The 25,421-nt window shown below is 41.3% G+C and overlaps 1 protein-coding gene across 2 annotated transcripts in view; it reads right to left on the bottom strand.

The window, feature by feature from the left end:
- Nucleotides 1–343: 343 nt before the first annotated feature.
- Nucleotides 344–25,421, bottom strand: part of gpc3 (glypican 3) — a 77,838-nt gene continuing 52,760 nt past the window's right edge. Inside the window, exons 7-9 of one of the 2 annotated variants that reach the window (XR_015867684.1) lie at nucleotides 14,897–15,083; nucleotides 1,691–2,284; nucleotides 344–1,592 (exon numbers count right to left, since the gene is read on the bottom strand). Coding sequence is in view for 1 of the 2 variants with exons in the window: in XM_088432181.1 (XP_088288307.1) it covers nucleotides 2,109–2,284; nucleotides 14,897–15,083 (363 nt within the window). In the remaining variant the exon portion in view is untranslated. Of the gene's footprint in view, nucleotides 2,285–14,896; nucleotides 15,084–25,421 lie in introns of both variants that reach the window. The other variant, XM_088432181.1, reaches the window with a different exon arrangement.

Below are 25,421 nucleotides of genomic sequence, written 5' to 3'. Positions count from 1 at the left end.
ACTTGTATTGTGAAAATACTGCACGAACACAACAGTAACATGCCTGTTGCTAACCACCGAATTTCACCGAGTTGCCAAGGGTTAAGCAATCATGTCTCATAACACTGTTCGGAGTATGGAATTATGACACAATCAAATAATCAAAGTTTGCTCAGGTCGACAATTTTAATTTATTTTTTTTAGGGTATTCAGTAATTAACATCTGACAAAACACAATGCAGATCAGCAAATGTGAAACATGTCTAAATGTGCTCAGCCTCCTTAAAGACACATTCATTTTGGTCATGTTTTCCTTTTAATGGTAATGTGAAATGGTACATTATGAACACATAGCAAATAAATATAATAATCAACAGGTATTTATTCACATTAACAGTTGTTTACTTACATAATAAATAGGTCTTAATTAATTTTAAATACATTCATTGAAATCAAATGTCACTTTTCTCAATCTGGATTTCAAAATGCAGATGTAGAAGTGTAGAAACTGTTAGACATGGTTTCTCATGACATATACACAATACTGATGCAGTTTTCAATGGCAGAACACTGACCTGTTGCGTGTCAACATGATCAAGAGCCATTTTTGTTAAGTGTTGTCAGTCTCTTCCACATATGAAGTCATTTTGGTGGCAGCAACTTTATAGTGCAAACCTTCACACTGAAATTCAGCTTGGAGGCAGCTGTATTTGAAATTTGAGGACCAAAAGAAATCATAGCAAAGCTTTGCTCAATGAGAAAAAAAAACACACATTCAAACATTTAACTAAAAATATTTTTAAATACAAAATACACATGAATTGCCATGACTGTTGTATTAACATTTTGTTGCCTCATGCTGACATTGGCAGGATATTCCGAAACAGTACCACTGATGTCTATGACAGCTAAGCGCTGCATTGCCTTCACTATAGACAAATACAGTACATTAAACACAGGGATCTATTTCCATGCCCAGTAATAGAAGTAGTGTATACTGTACGTATATGTCTTTGTATCTAAGGCCTTCAGTTTAACAAGGGAAACATGAATCACTTAAAAAGCCAATGCAACATACACATGGCTTTTCCATAAAAATTTGAATGAGGTTAGAAAAAGGTATCTTTTATTTTTAGAGATATTTCAAATGGTCGTTATTATTTACGATATCGTGAATGTACGGATTGTCATCAAAATTAATAGAAACAGGAACACGCTCTTAAGTACTTCTACCCATCATCAAAAATCCAAGGAGATATATAAAAACTGCAGCGAAACAGACAGATATTAAAAAAAAAAGGCCTCCTCCATTGCCCTCTGTTATTCATGGCGGTAATAATATTCACAGGTATTACACATGTAAATGTTTCTATGTAATTACAGCTTGACAGCATGTAAAATACTGTCATTTTTTATTTTTTTTTACAGTCCACCCTGTGGCCCTATGAAAGATTTAACATTACAAATAAACTTTGTTTGTAAACATGGAATCAACACAGAAACTTACACAGTACAGTTTGTAGCAGGAGACATACTGTACATATACTCTCGGGCCTCGACTCTCTTTGTAAAGGGCCGATAAGAGCAACCAGTCTGAAATTATTTGGCTATCTCTAGGACATAAACAACAAGAGAGAAATATATGAGACATTTTTGCGACATTTGAAGATAGTGTGTCATTACACAGCAGTCAGTGTGTGAGAGTTTTTACCTGTCAAGGTAGGGGGTGTTCATTTACTCCCATGGATGTCACCTAGGGCCTGCAAGGTAGTACTTCAGAGACGACAAGGACAGGGAGCATTTCAAAAATAATGTCCACAGACCTCCGATGTCCACTTACTGAGAACGCTCAGTAATAACGGGCGCCAGGCGTCACAATCAGTGAGGAAGCTGCAGGACTCATTTGGTCATCGTTGGAGAGGCAGAGAGAACTGATTTCTTATTTACATAATTTGAATTTGTCACTTGTGCTTTAAAAAGAATCTAAAGTCGAAGAGAATGGAGTATTGTGTGATGCTAATGCTTTGTCAAATCTTCGAGGAACCGTGCCTCTGGAATAATACATTTCAAAGTGTTTCTTTTGTTCTGTAGGGTTTGCAACGTTTGCAAGAGAGTGCAGAGGACAGACGTCAGTGGCCACACAGAAGCAAGAAACACAGACTGACGGGGACCGTCAGGACTAGGTAGACACTCTGCAGTGCGGTGCCAGATGACGGGATGTCTCCAACTCCAGCTTTGGCCAAGCGAGGGGTCAGAAGCTGCTCCTGGAAGGTGAAGTCATCCATTGCGAAGTTATCAGCGAGGTCTGAGAGGAAAGAGGATGTAAATAGAGAAAGGAGATGGGTGGGTGATTGAAGGGGTTGAAAGAATGAAAAATATGTGAGAAGCAGGAAAGGATGGGAAGGATGGAGACATTTAGACCCGACATTGTCACAAAGCTGAAAAACATGTGGTATGTCTGTCCTCCTTATGCTTGATGTCTTTCACAGCTGTGATAACAATGCTATACTGGGAGAATTACAAAAACCCAAGCACACTGCTTAACCAGATCAATAAAAACACATTGCGACAAAACACATTTCACTCTAAGTGTCGACTTGTTAATTAAAGTGGTGAGATGACAAAACCCTTAAACGGTCGCCTCATGCCAAACTTCAAACGCCCGTCGTTATAAATTGAAGAACTGTCTGGATAGAACGCCAACACTTGCATATTTTGTAGGGCTGGAATGGTTCATAAAATCCATGATTCACATATTGCTTGTATGCACAGTTCATACAACACAACACAGTACTGCACAGTAACATATTTAAGGGGCTACTTTAGCGGTAAAAAGTTTATATTTTGTTCATAATTTACGGAACTAATTTTTTTTAATGTATATTCAATGCCCTTGAAAACACATTTTTCCACTTGTTGTCAATTAAAGATGACATCACTTAGGTAATGGCCTAGGTAATGGCTCACCTGTTTTCTAGGTTTGGTGATGTGACGTTTCCAAGCTGAGCTGTGATTGGCTGTTACCTGAGCTCTGAGTATGTGCCATTTTCATTTGACAAACAAGGAGCAAAATGTGGTTTTAAAAGTATTGATTGTAGATGAAAAATAATTTTATCAAATGTAAAACTGCATTTTTAAAGATAATGATCACAACTATTTCTATATAACCTAGCCAGTAGGAATGGAATGAGATGAGAAGGCCATGAGATATCTCATCCCTGCACAGCATGACATTTAGTTTTTTCTTTTGGCTCCCGAGGTACGATGGTGTAAGTACACAGAGGAATGCATCGCTTGTTAATGCACCCCATGAAAGTATAACACATCGCCAACGCTTCAAAATAAACTTTACCATACCAAATAATATAAGTACACCAATGCCTTGGCATGCTTTTATTTTGAAGTTGTTCCCAGCAGCATGTCACAGCATAACAGCTTGACTTTCTACTGCACAAACCGTTGCTCCCAAACAACTCCCGATAGGAACAACACAACGTTGTTCCGAAAAGGCAGTCAATCACCAAGTCAAAAAACGGCTTCGCTCCACTCGTCTTGCCTCATCCCCGTGACTCATCACCTCTTGTTACATTCATGTCTTGCCCTATCCCTACTACCCGGCTCAGGAAATTCTCACTATATAAATTCTGCAACTTTGAGGTGTTACTTTTCCTGTTATAGTAGTGGCTGTATACTATGTTCGGGTAACTAAAAGTTGTATTTAAAATATGATTTATAGTTCCCTGAATCCACCACACTTCTCCTCGTCCATTTGTTGAGCATGTTGCAGGGACTTTAGTCACCTGCTGCTGAGCTCTTCCTCACAGCTGCCGCATCGCTCCGTATCCACAGCTGTGCGCCTACTGACACTGAGCAGAAGCCTCCCCTCCCATGCACATGTGTATATGTCTATGTGTGTGTGAGTGTAGGAAAGGGAAACACTGACAGCTATGCTTTGTCTAGCGAAAAGCTGTGAGGTAATTGTATTGTAATAAGAAGGTTGAGTTATGAGAAAGGGCGGGAGGATGTCAGTAATAAGGCGTGCTGTGCTTTGGCATGCCAATGAGCTAGTGCCAGATGGACGTGCACACGCATGCAGGCATGGATACATGTACACACTGTCACATCTGTGCCCATAAAATCGTGCAGTTCCAAATGGAGTTAGCTGTCTAATCTGATCTGTGTCCTCTGCTTCTTGTGTGGGAGGAAGGAGTGTCTCTTAACTACTATGCAATCGGCGGAAGCAGTTAGAAAAAGTCAACAAATATGACAAAGCCCTCCCATTAAGTTTTAAATATAGGACCGGCACAAATAAATATAAAAGATCCGAAGTGTATCCCCTCCAATTTTCTTTGCAATTAACTTGGACCAGAGGGACAATTAACTTTTCTTCTTGAACTGTGTGCTTTCCCTAGGTTCTCATGACATGGCACCGGGTGGACATTCACCGAGGCTCTGAAAGAACAATTTGTCACTGTCGACAGCGGTCCACTGTAATGCCAAGCCAATTAGGCTCAAGGTGCAATTCAATATGGCATGTATACCCTGTGGATAAGGAGGAGGGCAGGAGCAAGTGTGTTTGTTGGTATTTGGCTGTTAGTGGTTCTAGGATGAAGTTTCCGATGAGAAAGCATTATGTTTCAGCTACTAACAGTTGCAATCGTGTGTGTTTGTCGAAAAAATACAAATAAAAAGACCTCTGTCTTCCTGCTATGCGAGCAGGACCACAGAGGGGCCTTGTTCTGCAAGCTTTAAAAACAACTCCTCAGGGACAGAACACTATGCAAACTTAAATCCCCAACAGTCAGGTTTGGACATAGTAAGATCCTGGTATAATTAGTGAACACCTGTGCTCCTGTATAACAAAGTAGAGAAAGATTTAGAGTGACAAAAAAGACACAGACTCCGTCCACATGCAGTCATTAACCCTTTTAAAGTCGAATATTGGCAATATTCATGTTTTTAATTGTCATGCACACAGGTGGCCTAACCTGAATAAGCTCATAATTGGAATTTTAAAAACTTCAATAAGACACCGGAGTTACTCATTTTCTAACCAGAATAAGTGGTCATGTACCCACCTTTGGGTAAACACGTATGAACAGGCTTGCGTTCTGTGAATGCTCTTACCACAAGAACTAGGTTTGATAATTAAATATTAAAGTAAATGTGTGTACTGCAGAAAGTAAAGATAAGTAAAATATAAATGCCTTTCAGTACTTTTCAATACTTCTCCAAGGTTGGTGGAAAAGGGGCCAGAGGGTTCGACAGCAGATTTCACTTTTCGCGGGGACTTTTTGGTTCCCATTAACCATGAAAAGCAAGGGACACCGTCTTGACTGTTTGTAAAGATAGCCACCGACATCCAGCGTGCATCAACAACAGTTTTGCTTTTTTCACAAAGTGGAGGAAGAAGTCCGAACAGTGAACACGTAGTGACAATTAGCCAGATAGATGGATTTGTAGAAAGCCACTCCTAGAATGATTAATGTAACCCATATGGACTCATAAGAACCCCCCCCCCCCACACACACACACACACACACGCACACGCACACATTCACAACCCTCCAAATCCTCAATTTTAAGACAATCACACTAACTTGCTTGTGTACCCCTGCTAGTTTTATTGTGGCGATGTGAGCTCAAGTTACAAGTCAGGGGAGAGGTCAGTAGTGCAGCCACTGATTGGTAAAGCTCTGGTTGTGCATGGCTCAATGAGGCAGGCAGGCAGGCACACACTTCACATGCAAGTCAACAAACGCTGATGCATTTAAGCTCCGACTATATGTTGTCTTTAGCCGCAAGTCCCCAGAAGCAGGACGGGTCAGGGAATTGCGGTCTTTAGGGGTGAGCGGATGTTTGTTTGGATCCCTGTTGTGGGTCAAAAAGTGGTGGAGTGTCTGAATATACATGCGTGTATGCATGTGGTGGGCTGTTTGTGCAAAAGGAAATGGGGCTAAAGGGGATGGGAGTCTGGACTTTTTGTGACAGTGCTTGAGGCTTTTTCTGTACAGTCTGTTGTGGCAACAAGCGAGCTATGTATCCAAAACGGCAACCTGCAATGAAAAGCTACATTTTCCTGACAACTACAATCAGTTTTAAGTCAACCATGAACATATTCAGATTTTTTTTTTGTAATACTGGACATAATAGGCTACGTTTAAATGAAGTCAATATTCTGGTTAACGTCGGGTTATATAAAATTTTGGGTCTCTGAAACCTTGTCTCAGTTTACACGCTTTAGAGAACAGGGCTAGGTTAATTGTGTTACCCACAATGGAGACAGCATTGTACGGCTCGTGCCATGATGGAAATAGACATAATTTAAGCTTCATACTTTCAACTGTAGCGGGCTGGTTAGCACGTCCGCAAAAAGAAGAAAAAAAAATCGTCAATCTGAGGAAAAAACTAAATTATAATTCCAGCTGGTCTAAAGTTTAGTTTACTTTCAGTCATCCAACTTTAAGGTGTGTCCGGAGCTTGAACGCTCAGCATGGCACAACAAGGTCAGCAATATTCCCTAACATTTTCAATTTGCTTGCGCTGGCCAAGAAAAAAAAAAAAAAAAAGTCAAATGCAACTTTTTGTACCAGAGCGAACGAGTGTTGTCCACCAAAACAGAGCACCTAGAGCAGTGGTGTCCAAACTTGGTCCTCGAGGGCCAGAGTCCTACATGTTTTGCAGGTTTCTTTCTCTGATAGACCTCATTCAAACCATCAGGCTCATTATCAGGCTTCTTCTGAGCTTGCTGATGAGCTCATCAATTGATTCAGGTGTGTCTGGGAATAAAACCTGGTAAATATGCAGGATACCGGCCCTCGAGGACTGAGTTTGGACACCCCTGATCTAGACTTTATTATCCAGCCTTTACTAATTTCAGGACCAACAAGAAGAGATGTGTTGATGTCTCCAGTATGTTGGTAAATTATGTAACAAATGTTTTGTAAACCTTATACGTGTGTTGGCCTGAAAACACTGTTCAAACGCCAAATTGTTTGATGTATTGTAGTGGTAATTAACTTTAGATTGCGCACGGCATATTTATAATGTATTTCTTGAATACATGGGGGTGAACATTGCCAAATGAGGGGTCCAGTACAGTTTATTCAGTAGATGTAGGCTATGTACAAAGGATTTTTTTTTCAGGGGTTAGATAAGTTTGTGGAATGTTAAGTCTCCAAACACAGGTGCTTCTTATGAAATTGGAGAGATAGTTTAGATTTCTGTTACATTGGCAGACACGGTGTGCGCATAACATGCCAAGGCGGGTCAAATTTGATCTAGGTTCTCAACAAGAATTACCATCTTAGAAGATATTAGAGAGTCTGAGGTAAACCAAATATTTTACCATTGAGCTCATGTCAACAAAATAAAGTGAATGTTACACTCAGCATATTTGGATAGTGTCTACCTCTCTCTCTCGCTCTCTCTCTCTAACGCTCTCTCTCTCTGTGTGAGTGCTGTTCAGTGTATGGAATTGCAAACTCAACAAGAGGACAATACTACAGGAGAAACTCAATCAGAGCTCTATAATGGACTACCTTTCTGTCATCTATCTGATGGTGGTGGTGGTGTGTGTATGTTGTGTGTGTGGAGGACATTGGGGGGGGCTTAACCGATAAGGCACTGGACTGTGGTTACTGGCTTGTTGTGCAGTGCTCTGGTCAAATTATATTGCCGCTCTGACCTGACCAGAGTAATTTGTCCCATGACATTGCTGACTGAGAGCTGAGAAGCAACTGAGGGAGCTTTGCATGATGCTTCTGTCCGTGGAATGTGACCGTCTGCCTCCACACCCGCAGGCTGACCGCAGGGGTGATCGGAGGGACTGGGAATGTTAGGCCAATACAAACGGGACACACTGTGGAGGCCGTGACTTGGGCCTATGGGACAGCAAAGCTCTCTGAGTGGACTCTGGCCTCAGAACCTCCTAAACACTTGCAGTTATTATGTGACAGAAAAGAAAGAATAAGACAAATCCTGTAAACACTGATGACATTACAAACGGCGTTTTGAAAAAGTACACGAAAAACTACCTGTTATGGGGTTGTTTTTTCTTTTCCCAAAGATTGTATTAACCATTAATAGGGGACAAATACAAGTCAGCGCCTTTTAATTATTAGTGAAGGGAACAAGTGTTAGTGAGGTGAGACATTTTTTAATAAATGGCCTCTCACTACACCTTTCAATATTTGATTGACTTAGATATACTATGTTTATTGTTTTTATTAGAGGTGCAACCATTCATCCATTAATAAACAAACAACAGATTACCCAATTAATCAACAATTAATTCTTGGCAATCATTTTGAGACCTAAAATTGTCCAAACACTCGACATTTCCGTTTCACAACTACCTAGGTTTCTGTAGTCCTCTATGGGTGAATGTAGTTACAATAATTAGAAATTGAGAGAGTTGGATGGGAAATAAAATCTAGTAACGAACATACATTTCAAAAGAAAATTCCTAGTAGAGCTGTAAAGGCGTAATGTGGGTGAGCGAGAGAGTGAGGTAAAACCTATAACAAATCAAGCATACAAAGACTCGATTCTGTACTGAAGGCATGTCGAGGGGCTCATTCAGGGTGGGGAGCTCCTGCACTCACAGAAAAGGCCTGTAACCTTCTGCAACTCATAGTCTGGTGCTGTCAGATTGGCTAAGGGTGACTGGAAGGCTTTTCTTTTTTTATAGAGAGTGCAGTGACTGTGGAAAAAGCCAACACGCGGATTCACGGATCAGCTTTTGCCTGAACTGCTCGCCAAAGATCCTTTGAGGAACATAATTCTTTAGGTGCTATCTTTGTCATCCAATAATGACGGAGTCTGACATTCCAACAGAGATATTTACAAATCTCCACTTACGGCTGTCGAGAGAGAAGCAGAGCAGGCATTTTGGGACATACTGTATGTTTTATGCCTGCCAACAATCACGCAGCTTTCTCTTTACATTTATGTCCGGTGAAAGGCAGAAATAATGCAATGAGGGACAATTTGGCTGTACACACAGAGCTCCACTTGATGGCTTTCATTGACTATTTGAAGCTGGTTCCAGTGGTCAGCCTGCGGTTTCGTGCCGCAGCTCACAGTCTATCGACAGCAGCGCTCCAACAATGCTCGCTGCATTGTTGAATCACATTCAAGAATGAGCTGCATAATCAAAAGCGAGCGCTGCTTGGAAGGAGACCCGACTACGTGCGCGGAGGGAGAATTTGTGAGACGCATGTGAGAGTCAAGTGTTCAAGTGTAACATGCAAATCATCCGAACCTTCAAAATGTTTCTTTAGGAGATTCCCACAAAATGGCTGCAGTGTGTAAATGTGGCAGCAAGCAACGGAGGAGTGAGCCTCGAGAATGGACCCGCTGTGTGCGGAGTGTTTGTGGACTGTGGCTGAGCTGATGGACACAACCCAGGAATGAGCCTGGAATCAATTTAGTGCGTCCAAAAGTGCCTGTGAATGTAAATAAAGCTCTTGAGCAAACAAGCGCTTTTCCGAAAGGCATACACAAACAGAAAAATGCATAAAGCCTACAAAATGAATCAAGCGCCGGTGGGCTGCTCCCTTCAAGAAAACGATGAGAATCCAGTCAGATCTTTGCTTGTTTCCACAGAAATTAAGCCAGGGGTTCTTGTCCAGCCTTTGAATAATCTTAAGGATTTTATCCCTGGAATCAGTTGAGAAGGCGGCATGGCAGAAGACCAGCAAGGGTCCAATAAGAGGGTAACTTCCTCCCTCTGTTCTTGTCCTTCCTTTTCTCCCATCTCCTTTCAAAACCCCACAAAAACACACATACACATAGCTGAGAACACACTGGACCCAGTAAGAACCAAAGAGCACCATTACACTTAGCCAAGCCTATTTACACAGATGGTGGTAAACGTCATCATTTTTGTGCAAGAGGTAAGGAAGGAACAGGATTGGCTGACTTTACAGTAGGTGTTTATTGGCTGAAAAGCAATGGAAGTTTAGAACATTGGACCGGGGGTATTAAAGTATACCACCAGAGATTGTAAGGAAAAATATATATGGTTCATCAGGAAAAATGGCATCCAATTTTATTTTGTTTGCAGGGGGCTATCTGGAATTAATCTCAGTGCAAAAATGCCACGGTTCAACCCCGGCCATTCATCTGCTTGGTCAATGTCATGCATAACTTTCCATACCACAACGATTAGGGGAGGTCTAGGGACTGGCAACTGGTTGGAAAAAAAAAAAGAAAAGAAATGTGAGTAGTGTGAAGACAGAACTAAATGCAACCTATGTTGTCCAAATTTTTCAGTGTGTGTGCAATTATATCTTACAACAATGACAGTTTACAGTCAAGTCAAAAAAAAGTGCTCCTTCCTCACTGTCTGACACATCTTCCTGTTTCATGCAACACTCCGGCACATGGTCCGTAAACGTTGTACTTGGAAGCACGTTCATGTGCAATAGCTCATATCATCAGCACTGGGAAAGCATATAGAACTTCAAGTACAAGTGCACAACAAATTTAGTGAATACAGCCTGGGTCACGAGCGTTACCAGCAGTGTCTGGATTATGGCCGCTTTGAGGAAAACATGTGGTAAACACTACTGTGGAGTAACGGCGCCGTGTGACTCACTTATCAGGTGCCAAGAGTCAAGGGTCACAGCTGCAGATAATTTATATGCCAGGTTCTCGCACTGGCAGCATGTACGGGCGTTAATTCGACTCACATCCAGGTTACACGATGTTTACGTTTGTCTGTGTTTCAACCTACCGTTGTTAAATTTGTTTTTGTCTCATTTTATTCCCCGCCTGCATCCTTTAACCAAATTTCTCTTTATTTTACATAGACAGACATGAAGAAAACCCCAGACACGTTGTCATGTATTTGGCATCACATGATTGCTATATTTGCACGTGTATTTTGGTGACCTGGAGTTTTGATAAAATTCTCTGTAGCTTCCACAATAAGAGCTTGCCTTTGGGGAACTTAAGGCGACCAAGCATCTGAGTGCACAGTTGTTACAAGAGGTTTATTCACATGGCTACTGTCATTGAGTTACCAGGCAGCAAAAAAAAAAAAAAAAGAACTCTGACTTGTTTGCCCTTTAGGCAATTCTGATGACGTACATTTGTCCTAGTATCTTTACGGCCTTGTACAGTAAAATGATCTTTCTTTGGAATATTTCCCATTTTACGTCACCTCGCATTAACTCAATTTTGAGGGACAGGCGTCATGAAAACACAGGTGAGCCCGCTCCAAGTTTCATTAACCACTACCTACACCATCACAATCAGTACATGCACACTAATATTTTTTTGCAGAGTAAGGTGCATAGCATATGACTTATGTATATATGAATGAATTTATAGTTTGGACATCAGTGGCAAGAGAACACATGGTGGTGCATTCAAGAGACTTAAGAGGCAATTTCATTACAAGATCATGTTCTGTAAGTGTGACAAATATGAAGAAATTCTCAAGAACTTCTGCCCACATAATTTTGATGCCGCTTGCTCTCGATGGGGTGGCACAAAACTGGATCTTATCGCAAATGAATTGAGCCAAGAGACTGGGTAGACCCTCAATTGGTTGCCAGGCAAATCAGTTACACTGACAAAAAAAAAAACAAAAAAAAACAACTCCATGTGGAGATGTAACAACAGGGACTCGTTTCCTGACGGAGGTGGACGTACTCGCCATTATTTCACCGCGCTGCCAATCACAAAGAGTTTAAAGGAAGAAAATGGGAGGGGGAGGGCCTCAAACGACTCAGCAGTTCTTCAGCAGAAATCACGGCACATCTTCAGAGGTCATAGTAAAGACTGATTTGTGCTTGGCTGTTTGTGGCGAGACAGAGGGCATGGAGGGGGCTGGGGGTCGTGCCTGTCCTGGAATAGCTCCCCTGGCCTGGAATGTTCTGGGAATGTTAGGCGAGGGGAATGATTGGTCAGGAGTGAAACAGTGTGTGTGTGCATGTGTGTAGCAAAGGTAATCACTCAGTTATGGAATCTGCGTTGAGAGCGAGTGAGGACAGATCAATCATTATGCACATTTGGGAACATTCTCTGTCTGTTTGTAGCCTGACAACCAAGCTGTGTGGGCATCTGGGCCCCGTGGCGGACCTTTCAGCACCTTATTGTTGTGGCTTCTGTCACCTTCCCGTTTGCGTGTTTGTCTGTGTGATCTGTTGTATCGTCATTGCGCTCCTGGCTTTGTGAAAGCAGATCTGGCCTGTCCATCCAAGAGCCCCACAGCTCAGACATCCAGCCCATTAGGCCTCATGCTCTATAGGTTGACCTTTGAACCCCAATCCCCCAGTCTCATATTTGACCAAAACAGGCTGAGAGGCCATGCAAGGTCAGTGTTTTGGTGGGTCATTACGGGCTATCAGCAGCTATCTGTGTGTCCCGCCAATGAGCAGGGACTTTCCAAGGTCTGCAAACATTTTGGGCTTATATGCAGGGGGCCGAAAGAGCCTGAGGACAGTCACAAAGTTGAAGCTTACATTTAAAGGGAACCTCAACCTTTACAAAAAAAAGGGAAAAATGTCAAATTCTGCCCGATAATCAGGATGTCTGTATCGCACTTAATTTGGGAATTTACCAAGCAGAAATCAGGATTTTTCAATGGAGCTTTGCTTATACAAAGAGCTTTAATGTCCCATGGTGTCAACCATAGGCAGCTTGTAAAGCAATGAGATGTGGAAGTGAGACAGTAGTGAGTCCAGTAGTGAGGGTATGAAGCTCTCACGGCCAAGCCCACTGGAAGTGTTGGCCCTGCAGGATTCCTGTGTTAACCTCTGCTTCTTACTTTCGCTCCCTGCTCAGAAAACCCAAATCTCTGCCACAACATCCCCGACAGGAGGACTACTCCCTTGGCCTTGTTTGCTCAGCTGCACCGGCTTTGTGTCGGCATTTTGAGCTCCCTTGTTCCTACTCACTGGCAGTTTTATCCCTCTTTTTCTGTTTGATTTCTTTTCTCCAAGCGGTTTGTAGCCTCAGTTGTTCTTTGTTTGGTCTAAGGAGGGTCCGTCTGACCATTCTGACTGACAGCAGTGAGGTCAAAAGGTTGAGTCGAGGCGGCTACCTGAGGAAGTCTCACGTCTATCGCCTCATAGTGTCACGTTGGTGTCAAGATGTACAGTAGTCATGTAAACACCTCTGCCTGTGTTTGGACTGTGCTCACTTTGACTCATTGCAGTGGGAACCTTGTGGTGCGCTTTACCGGTGTCTTATAGCAAAAAGCTCTCGTTTGGTTCAAGGGATAGAAACGTAATATTTTGTCTGGAGTAATGAATTTGATAGCTAAATCATTTTTCATGTACAATGAATACTTTTAAAAACCCTATTTTCACATTTCTGTCGAATAAAAATCACCTGTGCTCAAGGTTCGGGTAATGACCAATCACGGCTCGTCTAGTCGCTGAGCTGTTCAGCACGTGGTCCTTTTCAGTCGACAGCAACTGGCAAAATGTGTTTTCATACGTATTCATGTTACTTGAGAAAAAAAATTCTCAAAATAATAACAATGGAAATGATTAAATAAGTCGACCATCCCTTTCAAGTTCCCACTACAGTGAGTGAACTATTTAGTTATGAGGAAAGATTATTCACACAAATACATCCATAATTTTCACGTGCCTTTCAGATCCACAAATATATTCAGTATTTCCACAAGTATTTCTAAGATCAACGAATTCATTGTTTTGTGTATTATAGATTCACAAATACATGCATCATGTGTTTTTCAGTGTTTTCTGTGCATTTATCATGATTTATTATTTCTAAATATTGCATAATGCCTGTGAAGTGTTGATTTGTAGATCAATAGGTACACATATTATTTTCAGACAAATGTCATGCATTTCAGGATGTTCACACACAGCAGTAATACATACTGTATGCACTGATCTGCAAATGCGCCATCAACACTTCGGAAGCTGATTTTTTTTACAAATGATAAGTCATGATGAATGCACACACAACATTAAAAAAAGACAAGAAAATCATACATATACTTCTGGATTTGAAAATTTCACCAATAATTGAAAAAATACCTGCACATGTGAAGATCACAAATATACTGTGTTTTTGGATCTGAAAGACGTGAACATATTTGTGTGAATATTGTTGAAACAAATCTCTCTCCATATTTAATGGCCTGTGACCAAAATGTTTTCACAGACTGTCTCATAAATTTGAAAGAAGGTCTCTTATAATTGAGAACAAGCCCATTGTTGTTTCATACAACCACACCAGAAAAACATCAAACTATTTGTCCCATTAATCACAAATCTGTGAGAGATGGCAGAAGGCCATTGTGTCTGTAGGCAAAGTTTGCTCATCCTATCACAAATCTTTCAGCAGAGATTCAGACTCGAATTGTTCGTGTTGCACAACGTTTCACCAAACAAGGATTATGCACAATACACATCCAAATTAGATTAAATCTCCAGCTACTTTGGACAATAGCTCCATAAAATAGTTCAACCTATCTATGACTGCCAGTTCATGTAACTTCTGCTTGGATCCAGCAGTGTCAGATCAGTAAACACTAAAGAACATATTGCTACTTTGGCTCAACAGCTCACAAAGGAGCTGTAAACTGTTTACTGTACTATACTTTTAAGGGTACAATGTTTGAACATGTATGTAAGCATATTAAGGGTTCTGGTATTGTAGTTTGTGGTATATTGTATAAACTATTAATATAGGCAATTATTTATGACTTTTAGGGTAGGGTAAACTATAGTATGTGTGTTTGTCATCTTGTCATCGCGTGTAGTTTACATCACCCATATTGTAGTGGCTCGGCACACTTGAAACCAGCTCACCAGATAGAAACAGTATCACATTGTACTTATTACCTAGTAGTACCAGAATTAGTATACATGTGGTGCTTCGAGCAGATGGACAAAAAGTTAAAAAATGAATGTCTGCATCTAACCTGCAAAAACGCGTAACCGTTTGCGTCGCGGCGGTGGTCCCAGGCCGGACACGCCAGTGCACTCGTCCTCATCGTCACAGTCGCCGCTTTGAAATCCCTCTTCGCCTTCATCGCTCCACCCGTCCACCCCTTCTGTGCGTGTCCGGGCCCTCCAGCGCTTCTCAGATACTGTTACATGCCGCAGCAACTGTGGGAAAAACAATAAATGATAAAGCCAATCAGTACATTGACATTAAAGACAGTACATTGCATGAAGCTTTTTCAAATAGTGACTAGAATGAGCCACGTTATTTTATTTTTTATTGTATAATTGGGGGGGGGGGGGGGGGTCATCCACGTCAGCAAAGTGACTTTAAAAATAGGCTGACTAAAAACAATATCAAGCCTCTGAGCTCCACCAGAACCATTTTTACACTACCATTGTCTACAAGGTCATTTGTTACAGGTGTATGCAGGGCTGCAATGACGGCAAGGGAAATAGAAAGACTCCCCGAAAAAACAGGGGATAAGCCATAGTGGATGAGTTTTCACATGAATATTATGAATGATACTTGGATGAGAAATGAAAAACGATTTGTACATGGGTTATTCTGTTCATAAATAATTTGCAGTCATGATCTCAGAGGTCCACTCTCATGTGTCACATCCTCAATAGGTATCAGAAGATTCTTAGCACAAGTCAGTCTCTTAGCTGAAAAACAGCTTAATTCTGATACTTGCCGAGAAATTTGCAGAAGCTCTGAAATTTGTTTTGCTGAACATAACGGAAGTGTTTTAATAAGCACTGTGGCAATCTATTCTCAGAAATAAAAGCAGAATTGTGAAAATCCATTGCAGCGTGTAATTCCGTTATTAAATTCATGTGAAACATTACAACTTGAAAGAGGAAACATTCTTGCAAAGCATTTCAGAAAGAGGAGGAATGAAGGGGGGGGGGTCATTCTTGTGCCTAATGGTGAAAAACATGTGAGTGAGTGCTGAGATGACCTCGCATGTTGCTCTCTGACCATCTTTCAGCCTCCTAAACATCACACATGATTGAGAGCCCTGCCAGGCTAACAGATGTGCTAAATACCAACGGCCCGCTTTGCGAGTCCTCCTTTCATCTCGGCGCTGTGCCTCCTTGTTGCATTTTATTGAGTTCCTTCCTATCTGGATACGTCAGCACGCGTGTTGTGTTGTTGTTTTAGTTGTTTGGGCTTTGTGTGGGAGAAAATTGAGTTCGTATGTGCTGCGTCTCCGGTCATCTGTGATTGGACTATTTATGTGCGTGTTTAAGCAAGACAGAGACTGAGAGAGAGCTGAAGTATAAAACTCTAATCACAAAATGACATCAGGCAGAGAATAAACAAACCTGTTCCCTTCATTTCCACACAAACAAATCAATCTGGGTTTTACAACTCTAGAATTCAGACAGGAGAAATACACAACGGTTTCATTCCACCATGTGAAACAAACTTGAATTATTTTCCGAGCACTATAAAAGAGCAAACATTCCTTAAAAGGCTGTCCACATACGCATTAGAATGGACAAAAAGCCTACCACAGGCAGAATGGATGATGCATAGGTGAGACAAGAGGTGTCACTTGGGAACAAATTCTCTCAATGATAAGTGGGAGTTAAACGAACTGAACAGACTTCTTCAACACTGTTTGTCCACTATGGCCAGAGGCCTCCATAGATTTACTGACTTGGAGAAATTCCTTCTCATCGCCCCTAGCAACTGGTTTGGACTTTGTGAAGGGGCCTTGTGGCCCATCGAAGGCAAACAAATCTCACATTGACAAAATGTTTCAGGGTATGTTAGGGGTAAAAAACATTTCAAAAAGTTTGTTTGAGCACTATCATACTCATTGACTAGACACAAAGTTTTGTTGTTTTTTGGTACAAGACACAACCTAACACACTGTATTTTTCTGGTAATGTCCATCCAAATTGAACATTATCCAGCTGAAGGCAGACATATTGATTGAAATTTTCACAGTTTTTGCAAAGTTGAGAACCCAAGTTCAGGGAAGCAGGGAGGTGAGGTCAGAGGGCAGGTGGAATCTCAAGCTGCATGGCATCAAATCAAGATACAAATTAAACTAAAATTTGGGAATGGATTTACATCAACAAGGAACATAACCACAAAACAAAAGTGACAAGAAATGATTCAACAAAGACAGAAAGAAACCAATAAGCCTAATACAAAAAAAAAAAAGTAAACAGACAAGACAGTGAGGAACAATTGGATAAGACCCAAGTGGCCAAGGGAGCTGATTGGCAGACACAAGGGACTGGACTGAAGCAAACTAGGACATGAACAATCCAATCAAAAACCAATATGAAAAAAAAAAATCACAGACCATGACAGAAATGATTGATTTGGTCTCATTAAATAATGCAGTGATAATAATGTATTAAACTGACCAGACAGCGAGTAAAAAAAAAAAAAAAAGACCAAACAGCAGTAACTTCTGGGAATAACATGCAAACCTCGTTTCATTCCTACGCGAGAAGAGTAACGTCAGTATCATGCTAGATATAAATACCCGCAAGGCACAGTGGCTGAGAATTAAGATGGTTTTTTTCAGGTTTTATAAAAAGAAGCGGGCAGCATAATTATAGCAGTGGTGGAAGCAAGCAGTAGCCCTGCACGGTGCCCTTTTCCACGAAGGGGTGGGCCTCTGGGCCCCTGTGGCAGGGTGCGGTGGCTTCTCCCCACCGGCTGCTTGGCAGCGCTAGCAGGGAGGGCTGGGTTGTGTGTTTGTGTCACAAGTGACGCTGCTTTTTTGGCATGGCTTGAACCATGATCAGAAAACCGCCTCCAGATTCGCCACAAAACGGCAAAACCTCGAGTTGCTTCACCAGGGAGTTTTATGGAATTAAATAAAACAAAAACACAAGGCAAAATGGAGCATGGGGACAGATAAAAGAGACATTTTTGAGAACTGCTAAGTGTGCTTTCTATTAAGGCACTGAGAGCTGGCAGCATGGATTTAACATAGCTATGAGCCTCCAACTGATTGTGGGTTCATCTCCCCCTCATGCCAAGGAAATGCTCACTTAAACAGCGGCTACACACAACATTGTGCGGAATTGTGCTTAATACAGGCCAACTCGGAGAGAATCACAGAAACCAAAAGGCTGTCAAAGCCTCCCACACAGAACTTGAACTCCACTCAGGGTCACTGCTGGACAACAGCTGCAACAGAGCCACGGTGGACCTGGACTGATACAAATAAACCTGCTTTGCTGGTGGCGTTTTGCCATTCATAACGATGCGTGAAAAATAGGAAGGACAAAGACTGAACTGAAACATGTATCATCTTGCGCGTGTGTGTCTATAGGGAGTGAATGAGCACTGTTGCACGTGACAGACAGCATTTGAGTAATGAAGACAGAACATGTTAGAAAAAAGGGTCTCCTTGTCAGGTCCTGTGCTATGTTCCTCTCAATGCAGAGGACACGTCTGGACAAGATGCGTATGACTCGGCCCGGACGGAATCCGCTGCTCAAAAAGTTTCTATCAATGCGTCAACACATCTTGTCTACAAATCTAATCTGCACAACTTGGGGCCCTCGTTCCCCAAGAGACTACTGCTTTCCTCGCATAGCCGCTTTCGCTCAAGTCTTGATTTCACCTTATTGTTTTGACCTTTTCCAGTACAAAGATTTTAGAATGCACAATCGCATCCTAAATTGGGAACAAAAAACAAACAAAAAAACAGAACCATGTATTGCCTTGACATGAGTATGAGGGAGTACATTGAATGAAGTTGTACGGGAATAACAGAATCCGACCCACTCTGGTAAAAGAGTTCCTGTTGGTGGATAAAGTTTCGTGTAGATGACAAATTTATATATGTTGGACAAAATACCAATTTTGAGATATTTGAGGTTCTTGCATATATTATGTATAGTGTGAAAGGGGCTTAAGTGCAGAATTCAAATATATTAATAACTACATTTTCGTTTTTTTGACACGAGGACCCTCGTCAGAGCTGCTCATGTTTACAGTAGCACTTAGCCTATAATTTCAGTCTGATAAGTTTTTAAACTTCTACTTTAATATTAATTTCATAATCAATCACTGCTTTGGCACATCAACACTTTGGACGTTTTTTTCAAGTATTTTTCCGGTGGGTGGTCGCAGTAAATAAATCTGTGCATAAGATAGTACAAGGTTGTCCCTTGACATGGTAGTCGAGTGTTAGGGACCATTAAAAGTATTTTCCTTTACACAGCAAACAACCCAACTAAAGAAAATAAGCAGATTTATAAGACTGATTGGTCAGTTGTGGACCTCCAAGACAAACAAACACCTGAACAGCACCACCATGACGACATGGTTCATGGTATTTTAGAAAAATAACACGAAAAATGAGAACACCAAAAGTAATTGTGACCCTGTGTGGAGTGGAGTTTGTGCAAACACGGCCATGTGTAACTTACCACCTGCCAGCACACACACCTCAGCACATAAACATTCAAACTGCCATCATTACTGCCTCCTCGGACGTTTCATTAGGTATACCTGCACAATTTAATGAGTAAAGTTCCCTCGGCTTAGCTAAACAGTGGGGGCGAAAATACATTATTTATCCAAAACAAAGCTATGGATCCTTTCGCAGTGCCCTTGTGACGCGTGTGTGTGTGTGTGTGTGTGTGTGTGTGTGTGTGTGGGGGGGGGGGGGGGGGGGGTATTTTGTTTTTTGTGATAATTTTATTGTGCAACGCTTTTTCGAAAGAAAAGAAAGTGGTAGTCAGAGAGCAGGAAAGTGGTAACCATTCCTCCAGTAATTGCGATGCAGACACATTCACATCAAGCTGTCAAATCACCAAGACCATATCCCTTTTGTCATATGAAATATGCAATTGAAACCAAACATCCACATTACATCAGTGCAACAATATGTCAAAAACCAGCATTGGCTTGGAACTAAGTCAAAGTGCCACAGACGCACATGAAAACAACGTGGTTGATCTTGCATGTGTCTGAAACCAGTTAAAAAAAGAAAAAAAACATCACTCCATCTACAAAAACAGAAAATAAATTTACATATCTGCACTTTCACCCATATTTCCATCAAAATGTCTGCACCACCCATACAAAATGATAGGAATCCGTTTTGCAGTTATTTTAGGTCAATTTATAACATCTAGGTCGGCAGGCTCCATAATTTTTTTTCTGTCATTCCTGTTAAATCCACGCCTGTTCCGACCTGCAATTTAGCACAACATTTTGAAATCTATGTCAAGTGAGAAGCTGCCCATGTCACTTTAAAAAGAAATAATATTCACTGGTGGACCACCTGGTGATCCTGTGAGGAAATTGTTTTTGATTGAACTCCTTTGCATATATACGCATGTACAGTATCATCAGACGTTGCCACAGGGAGTATTAAAATAACCCAGAACCTTAGAAATGTGAGTCAGACGTGCTAACCACATGCTAAACTTGTACACACACTCACTGACATGTGACCAATCCGTTTTTGCTGCATTCAATGACATCTATTTTAACCCATGACCAGTCACTTAAAACATAAACAACCAGACATTACATTCAGACAAGCTAAGGAAAATGACACTCAATTAGAAACTCAAGTCACAGACAAATGCCACCTGAGCAGATGATTATAAAATTCCAGCGGAAAACTTCAAATGTATTTTGAGCCATCTAAACCCGGTCACCATATGGTTTTGACACATTGACACGTGCAAAACGGAGCTAATACCTGAAAAACGAAATCCAATCGGTAGACTAAGAATTTCATATCTGGGCTTTCAATAACGACTTGCTCGACTTATTCTGTCACTTCATCCAACCACAAACGAGTTACATTGAAAATGTTATTTTGTCTGTCTACATGTTGTTGCTGAACCTTTGGTGTTAATCCGTTGGTTTGAAGGATTAAAGCACTGCTACACAGGTGCTAATTACAGTTAGCATTTAGGTGTTAACAGGGCTTTTCTTCGGTCAGTTGTTTGGCTGTTTTAAATACACAAAGTGTCATCTTTTGTTTTGGGTTTACTTGGTTTAGTTAGTTACTAGAGATGGGCACTTTATATGTTTTGCTCGTCCATCATTTACAATCCAGTCGGTACACGGATCCCTTCCGTCATCATCTGTTAGTCGTATTCGTAAATTTACCCAAACTGTAATTGTCGGTCCGTCAGCCAATAATTAATGGCACTTCCGCCATCACTTGCGTGGCCAAAATCCCCTCCGCACCCCCCAAAAAAACAAACCTCGCCCAAGAAAATAACCATCAAACCTCCATCATATCGTGTCATATCCTGCGACGCAAGTTTCTTTGAACTTGTTGTGTAAAACAAAGGATTGTTGTGTAAAACAAAGGAATATGATCATGTGACGCTAATCTGTATTTGTTTTCAGTTCACACGCGTTTAGAAAACCGTTATTCACTCCTAGCATCATTTGAGACTGTGTCTGGAACACCACTCTTGTGAAAGTAATTAGCTTTGCAATTAGAAGTTGGCAAATAACAAAAACATCTTCCATGCCTGATATACAGTAGAGAAGCTCTCCACTGACGTCCGATAACTGAAGTCACATTGAACATGTATGAACACAATCCTTTCATAGGCACACATTTATTACAAATTGGCTGTTTTTTTATTTAGTATATATTTGGAATGTCACATAGGGATATCATCTTCTTATTGTGTGCCTTATTACACAAAAGTTATTGTGATTACATTGTAAAGTTTTACTCCCAGCACTGGTGATGAAGGAAATAAAAGAAATTAACTGTCTATGCCATAAATTCTGACATGTGCATGCTGGACAGAGAGTCAGACAGTGAGAGGCACATATCTTATGACAGCGGGCGCTTTCCACCCTCTGAGTCATGGAAAGCTTCTATACAGAGTGATGCAGTCCCATCTGCTGTTCGTGGCTCATTATTCAACTTTTATTCAATGTGAAATGTATAGAGAGAACGAAGTAACTCTCTCTCTCTCTTTCTCTTCTTTCTGACAGCCCCACAAACTAGTCCGCCCCCACCCAACCCTTGTCCTCCCGTAGCGTGTCCAGAGCTCAGTATGTCACGCAATGGTCGCTCTGCCTCAGACTGTCGGACGGTTAACGCAGACAAGATTAATTTCCTGATGTTAATTCCAGTCGTAACACAAACACAGAAGAAAAGCAGCTCAGTGGTCGTAAAAGTGGGTGCGGACCCACTCCACCTTTGTGACTAAGCCCACAACTTTATTTCCAGATTCCTCTAGCTGGACTGAAACTGGAATTTATATTTTGCTGGCAGTCACTGTTTCTTGTTTCAATTATCTTTGGAAATAAAGCTCTCTGGCTATTTACATATCTTAGAGCTATCATATCAAATCATTTGTTGCCATGCCACCCTTTGGAAGATTAAGATTCAACAATGTTTGTAGCCCTGGATGAGAAATATCTAGTATAGCAAATTGCAACAGTTCTGAGGCATTCCCTAAGAAAATCTTGACTCATTCCTCTGTATGTGACTGATTGTCTGCATGAAGTTGAACTGTTTAAAAAGACTCATTCCTGTCCAGGAGGCTGGATGCAAAATCAGATTACTCTCCTCGGACAATCTCTTTTTGTCTGCTGCTCATCTCCTTTGCACGTTATCGCGGTGGTTCCCAGAGTCATGTGTTGCTAAGAAACCCTGTGTTTCCAGCAGATGGTCACTGCATGAAGATCCCATGATCACACCTAGTGGAAACCCACATACTCTTAAATGGATAAAACATTAGAATATGGACTCAATAGTGTATTTTAGAGATAGGGATGATAAGCAAAAGCTGACTTAAGGAATTATGCTTTTAATCATAATGACATGCCTGAAATCAAGCAAAAAAATTGTGTTTTTATTAAAACCACATTACTGCTGTTATTTGGGTTTTAATTAGTCAAATTCCAACTTCAGCAATTTCTCATGGCTGGTTGGTTATCCATGATTGTTTACAAAAAAACATAAATACTGAATTGGATAGAACCAAATGAAAAAAGATGTAACAGCAAGCATGAGTTGGATAGCTCCATAATAGTGTGTTTCATGGGTTTGTACTGCTGCACCATTTTTTTTCAATCCATTTTCTTTTCACCACTTCAGAAATAATAACAATTTACACCCCCCCAAGTCTTGTCAAAGCAGACTGTTGAGATAAAAATTGAGGAGGAAGACGAGAGAGCACATGTCGTATCTAATTTACACCTCAACACAGCAATGAGCTTAGGATAGTAGTAAAAATTATACCGTGTATTGCACCACTTTCAGTATTGTTATTCGTGGCGACAGTTGATCAGGGAATAGAAATTAGAAGGGGAAATTGTCAATTTGTTGTAGGTTAAAGAAAAATGTGTATTTTCTGATATGTTGGTCTGCTTCTAAAACAATCAGTCATTGTTTTGTTTTATTTTGTTTCTAGGAAATTTTATAAATCAATACTAGTTTCGATATTTGGTATTGGTTTGGGGCAGTGGAATTGAGTAATTGCACCACAGTGGTCTGAAAAAAAAAAACAGTGTTGGAAAATAATCAATTTCTTTGCAGAACACGTTAACATTTTATTTGTCTCAGTCTGACTAGGTAGAGCCTACAAAGCTACCGCAACCCGAGGGGCAATGGGGGCCCGCTGAGATGAAAAGCTAGGGGCCTTAAGCGGCAATGAAAAAACTTAAGGGTGTGCAAACACTCTGACAGGTCCAGCAAGGAGCCTCCACTCCGCTGTGACTGCCCCAAACAAAAGGCGGAGGAGGTCTGTGACCCTCACATGGAGACCCTCTGATGACCTAGCACAGACAGGAAACAGGAAGTGTGACACCTGACCTCTTTGCAGGGGGAGGGATCCTGTTACACAGGAGCATGTGACTGCGCCCAGTGACAACAAGCTCAGGATGTCAGAAATCTCGGCAGGAAGAGCTCAGCTGTTTGTATCTTCATCTGCAATCTTGGCTAACTAATAGAGTGAGAAATGCTGTAATAACCAACCAAGACAAAAAAATAAAACACTGTGCTGCGGCAAGCATGAGATGAAATGACACAACTGTTTTGTACACCTCAAGTGCATTTTTAAATCAGTTTAATAGAACACTGTGTTTACCATTTCAAATCTGTTATGCTGACATTGATTGCAAAAAACAAACAGTTTTAAATACAGTGAACTATATTAGCTTATTCGCATCAAACCCGAGGTTTTCATGTCACATGTATGGTCACATGTATGGGCATGTGATGTCACACCAGGTTGAGTGCGAGTGTCATCCGGCATTACATCAAAACAAAAGGAAAGACATCAACTGGTCAAGATAACTTGGAGAAGGTAAAATGTGAGTCTTATTTTGGAGGTAATGTGGTATTTGGGGTCACTTATAGTTAAATGCAAAGCAGAAACAGGGGCAGGGCGATAGTTGAGTATTTAGCTTGTCTGCCACACAGGAAATAAGACAGTAAAGTAATAGCGAGGGAAGCGGATGGATAAGAAGGTAGCTCAGGAAAAAGGAAATAATGGAAGATAAGCAAGAAAAATAGAAATGGAAGAAAAAAATAGCCACTGGGGTGTTGTTTTTTATTATTAATTATAGTTTGATTTTGAATTGCTGTTCCTTTTTGTCTCAAAAGTTGTTTTTGATTGGATCAAACTCAAATTCAAGGCTTGGCGCAACACCTAAGGACAATTTAGTATGTCCAATACAGCTGTCACGCATAATTTTGGAGTGTGGGAGGAAGCCGGAGTGCCAAGAGGAAACCCACGCGGGCTTGGGGAGAACATGCAAACTCCAGACAGGAAGGCCGGAGCAAGCTGGATTTGAATTCTGGTCCCTGAACTGCAACGCTGACGTGCTAACAACTGCTCTATCAAGCCACCCTGCCTATGAAAAATAATTATCGATTAATACGACGGTTACCTGTTGATTATTAGCTGCACTTCTAATAACAAAGTATTCAGATTAACTGTATAAGGCAAGTTGGGTTTTTTTTTTTTGGTCCAATTTATTTTCAGTGCAAGCAGAAATGTTATGACCCTGCTGCGTTATAATTACAGCCGTGCAATGGGGTGGCCGCGGTGTGAATACAGAGAGGTGACTCCGACTCGAGCCAAAAGGCTTGGAGGGGGGTTGGAAGTATGGAAGTCTAAGGAGGAACGGGTGGTAGTGGAAGAAGGGATATGGTCGGGCCTCATTAGCAGACAGACTAATTGGGAGGAAAAGGGTCCCTCACATGCTCTGTCTGACCTCCCAGCCAGCAGGGAAGAGTGCCGCCGTGGGACGATGGGGAAGTGGGGACGTTTGGGAGGGCAGCAGGGGGTTATCTGCTCGTTAGATTCCTGAAGTTAAAGAAGCATAACTTCGCATAACGCCTCCAATCCTAAACCTAGCATGAAGCCCGAAGCCATGAAAGGATAACATGCGTGTGGCGCTTTGACAAGGGAAATGACAGCGCCTGCATAAACGCCCCCAGCCACTCAGAGGTTTACACCAGGTGTCACACTTCATTTAAAGAACCCTCATGGCATATCACCCACTCACAAATA

Source organism: Hippichthys cyanospilos, chromosome 13 (assembly GCF_059441005.1).
Source record: "Hippichthys cyanospilos isolate Australia breed blue-spotted pipefish chromosome 13, RoL_Hcya_1.0, whole genome shotgun sequence".
Lineage (NCBI taxonomy): Eukaryota > Metazoa > Chordata > Actinopteri > Syngnathiformes > Syngnathidae > Hippichthys > Hippichthys cyanospilos.
This window is presented reverse-complemented; position numbering and strand designations above follow the sequence as displayed.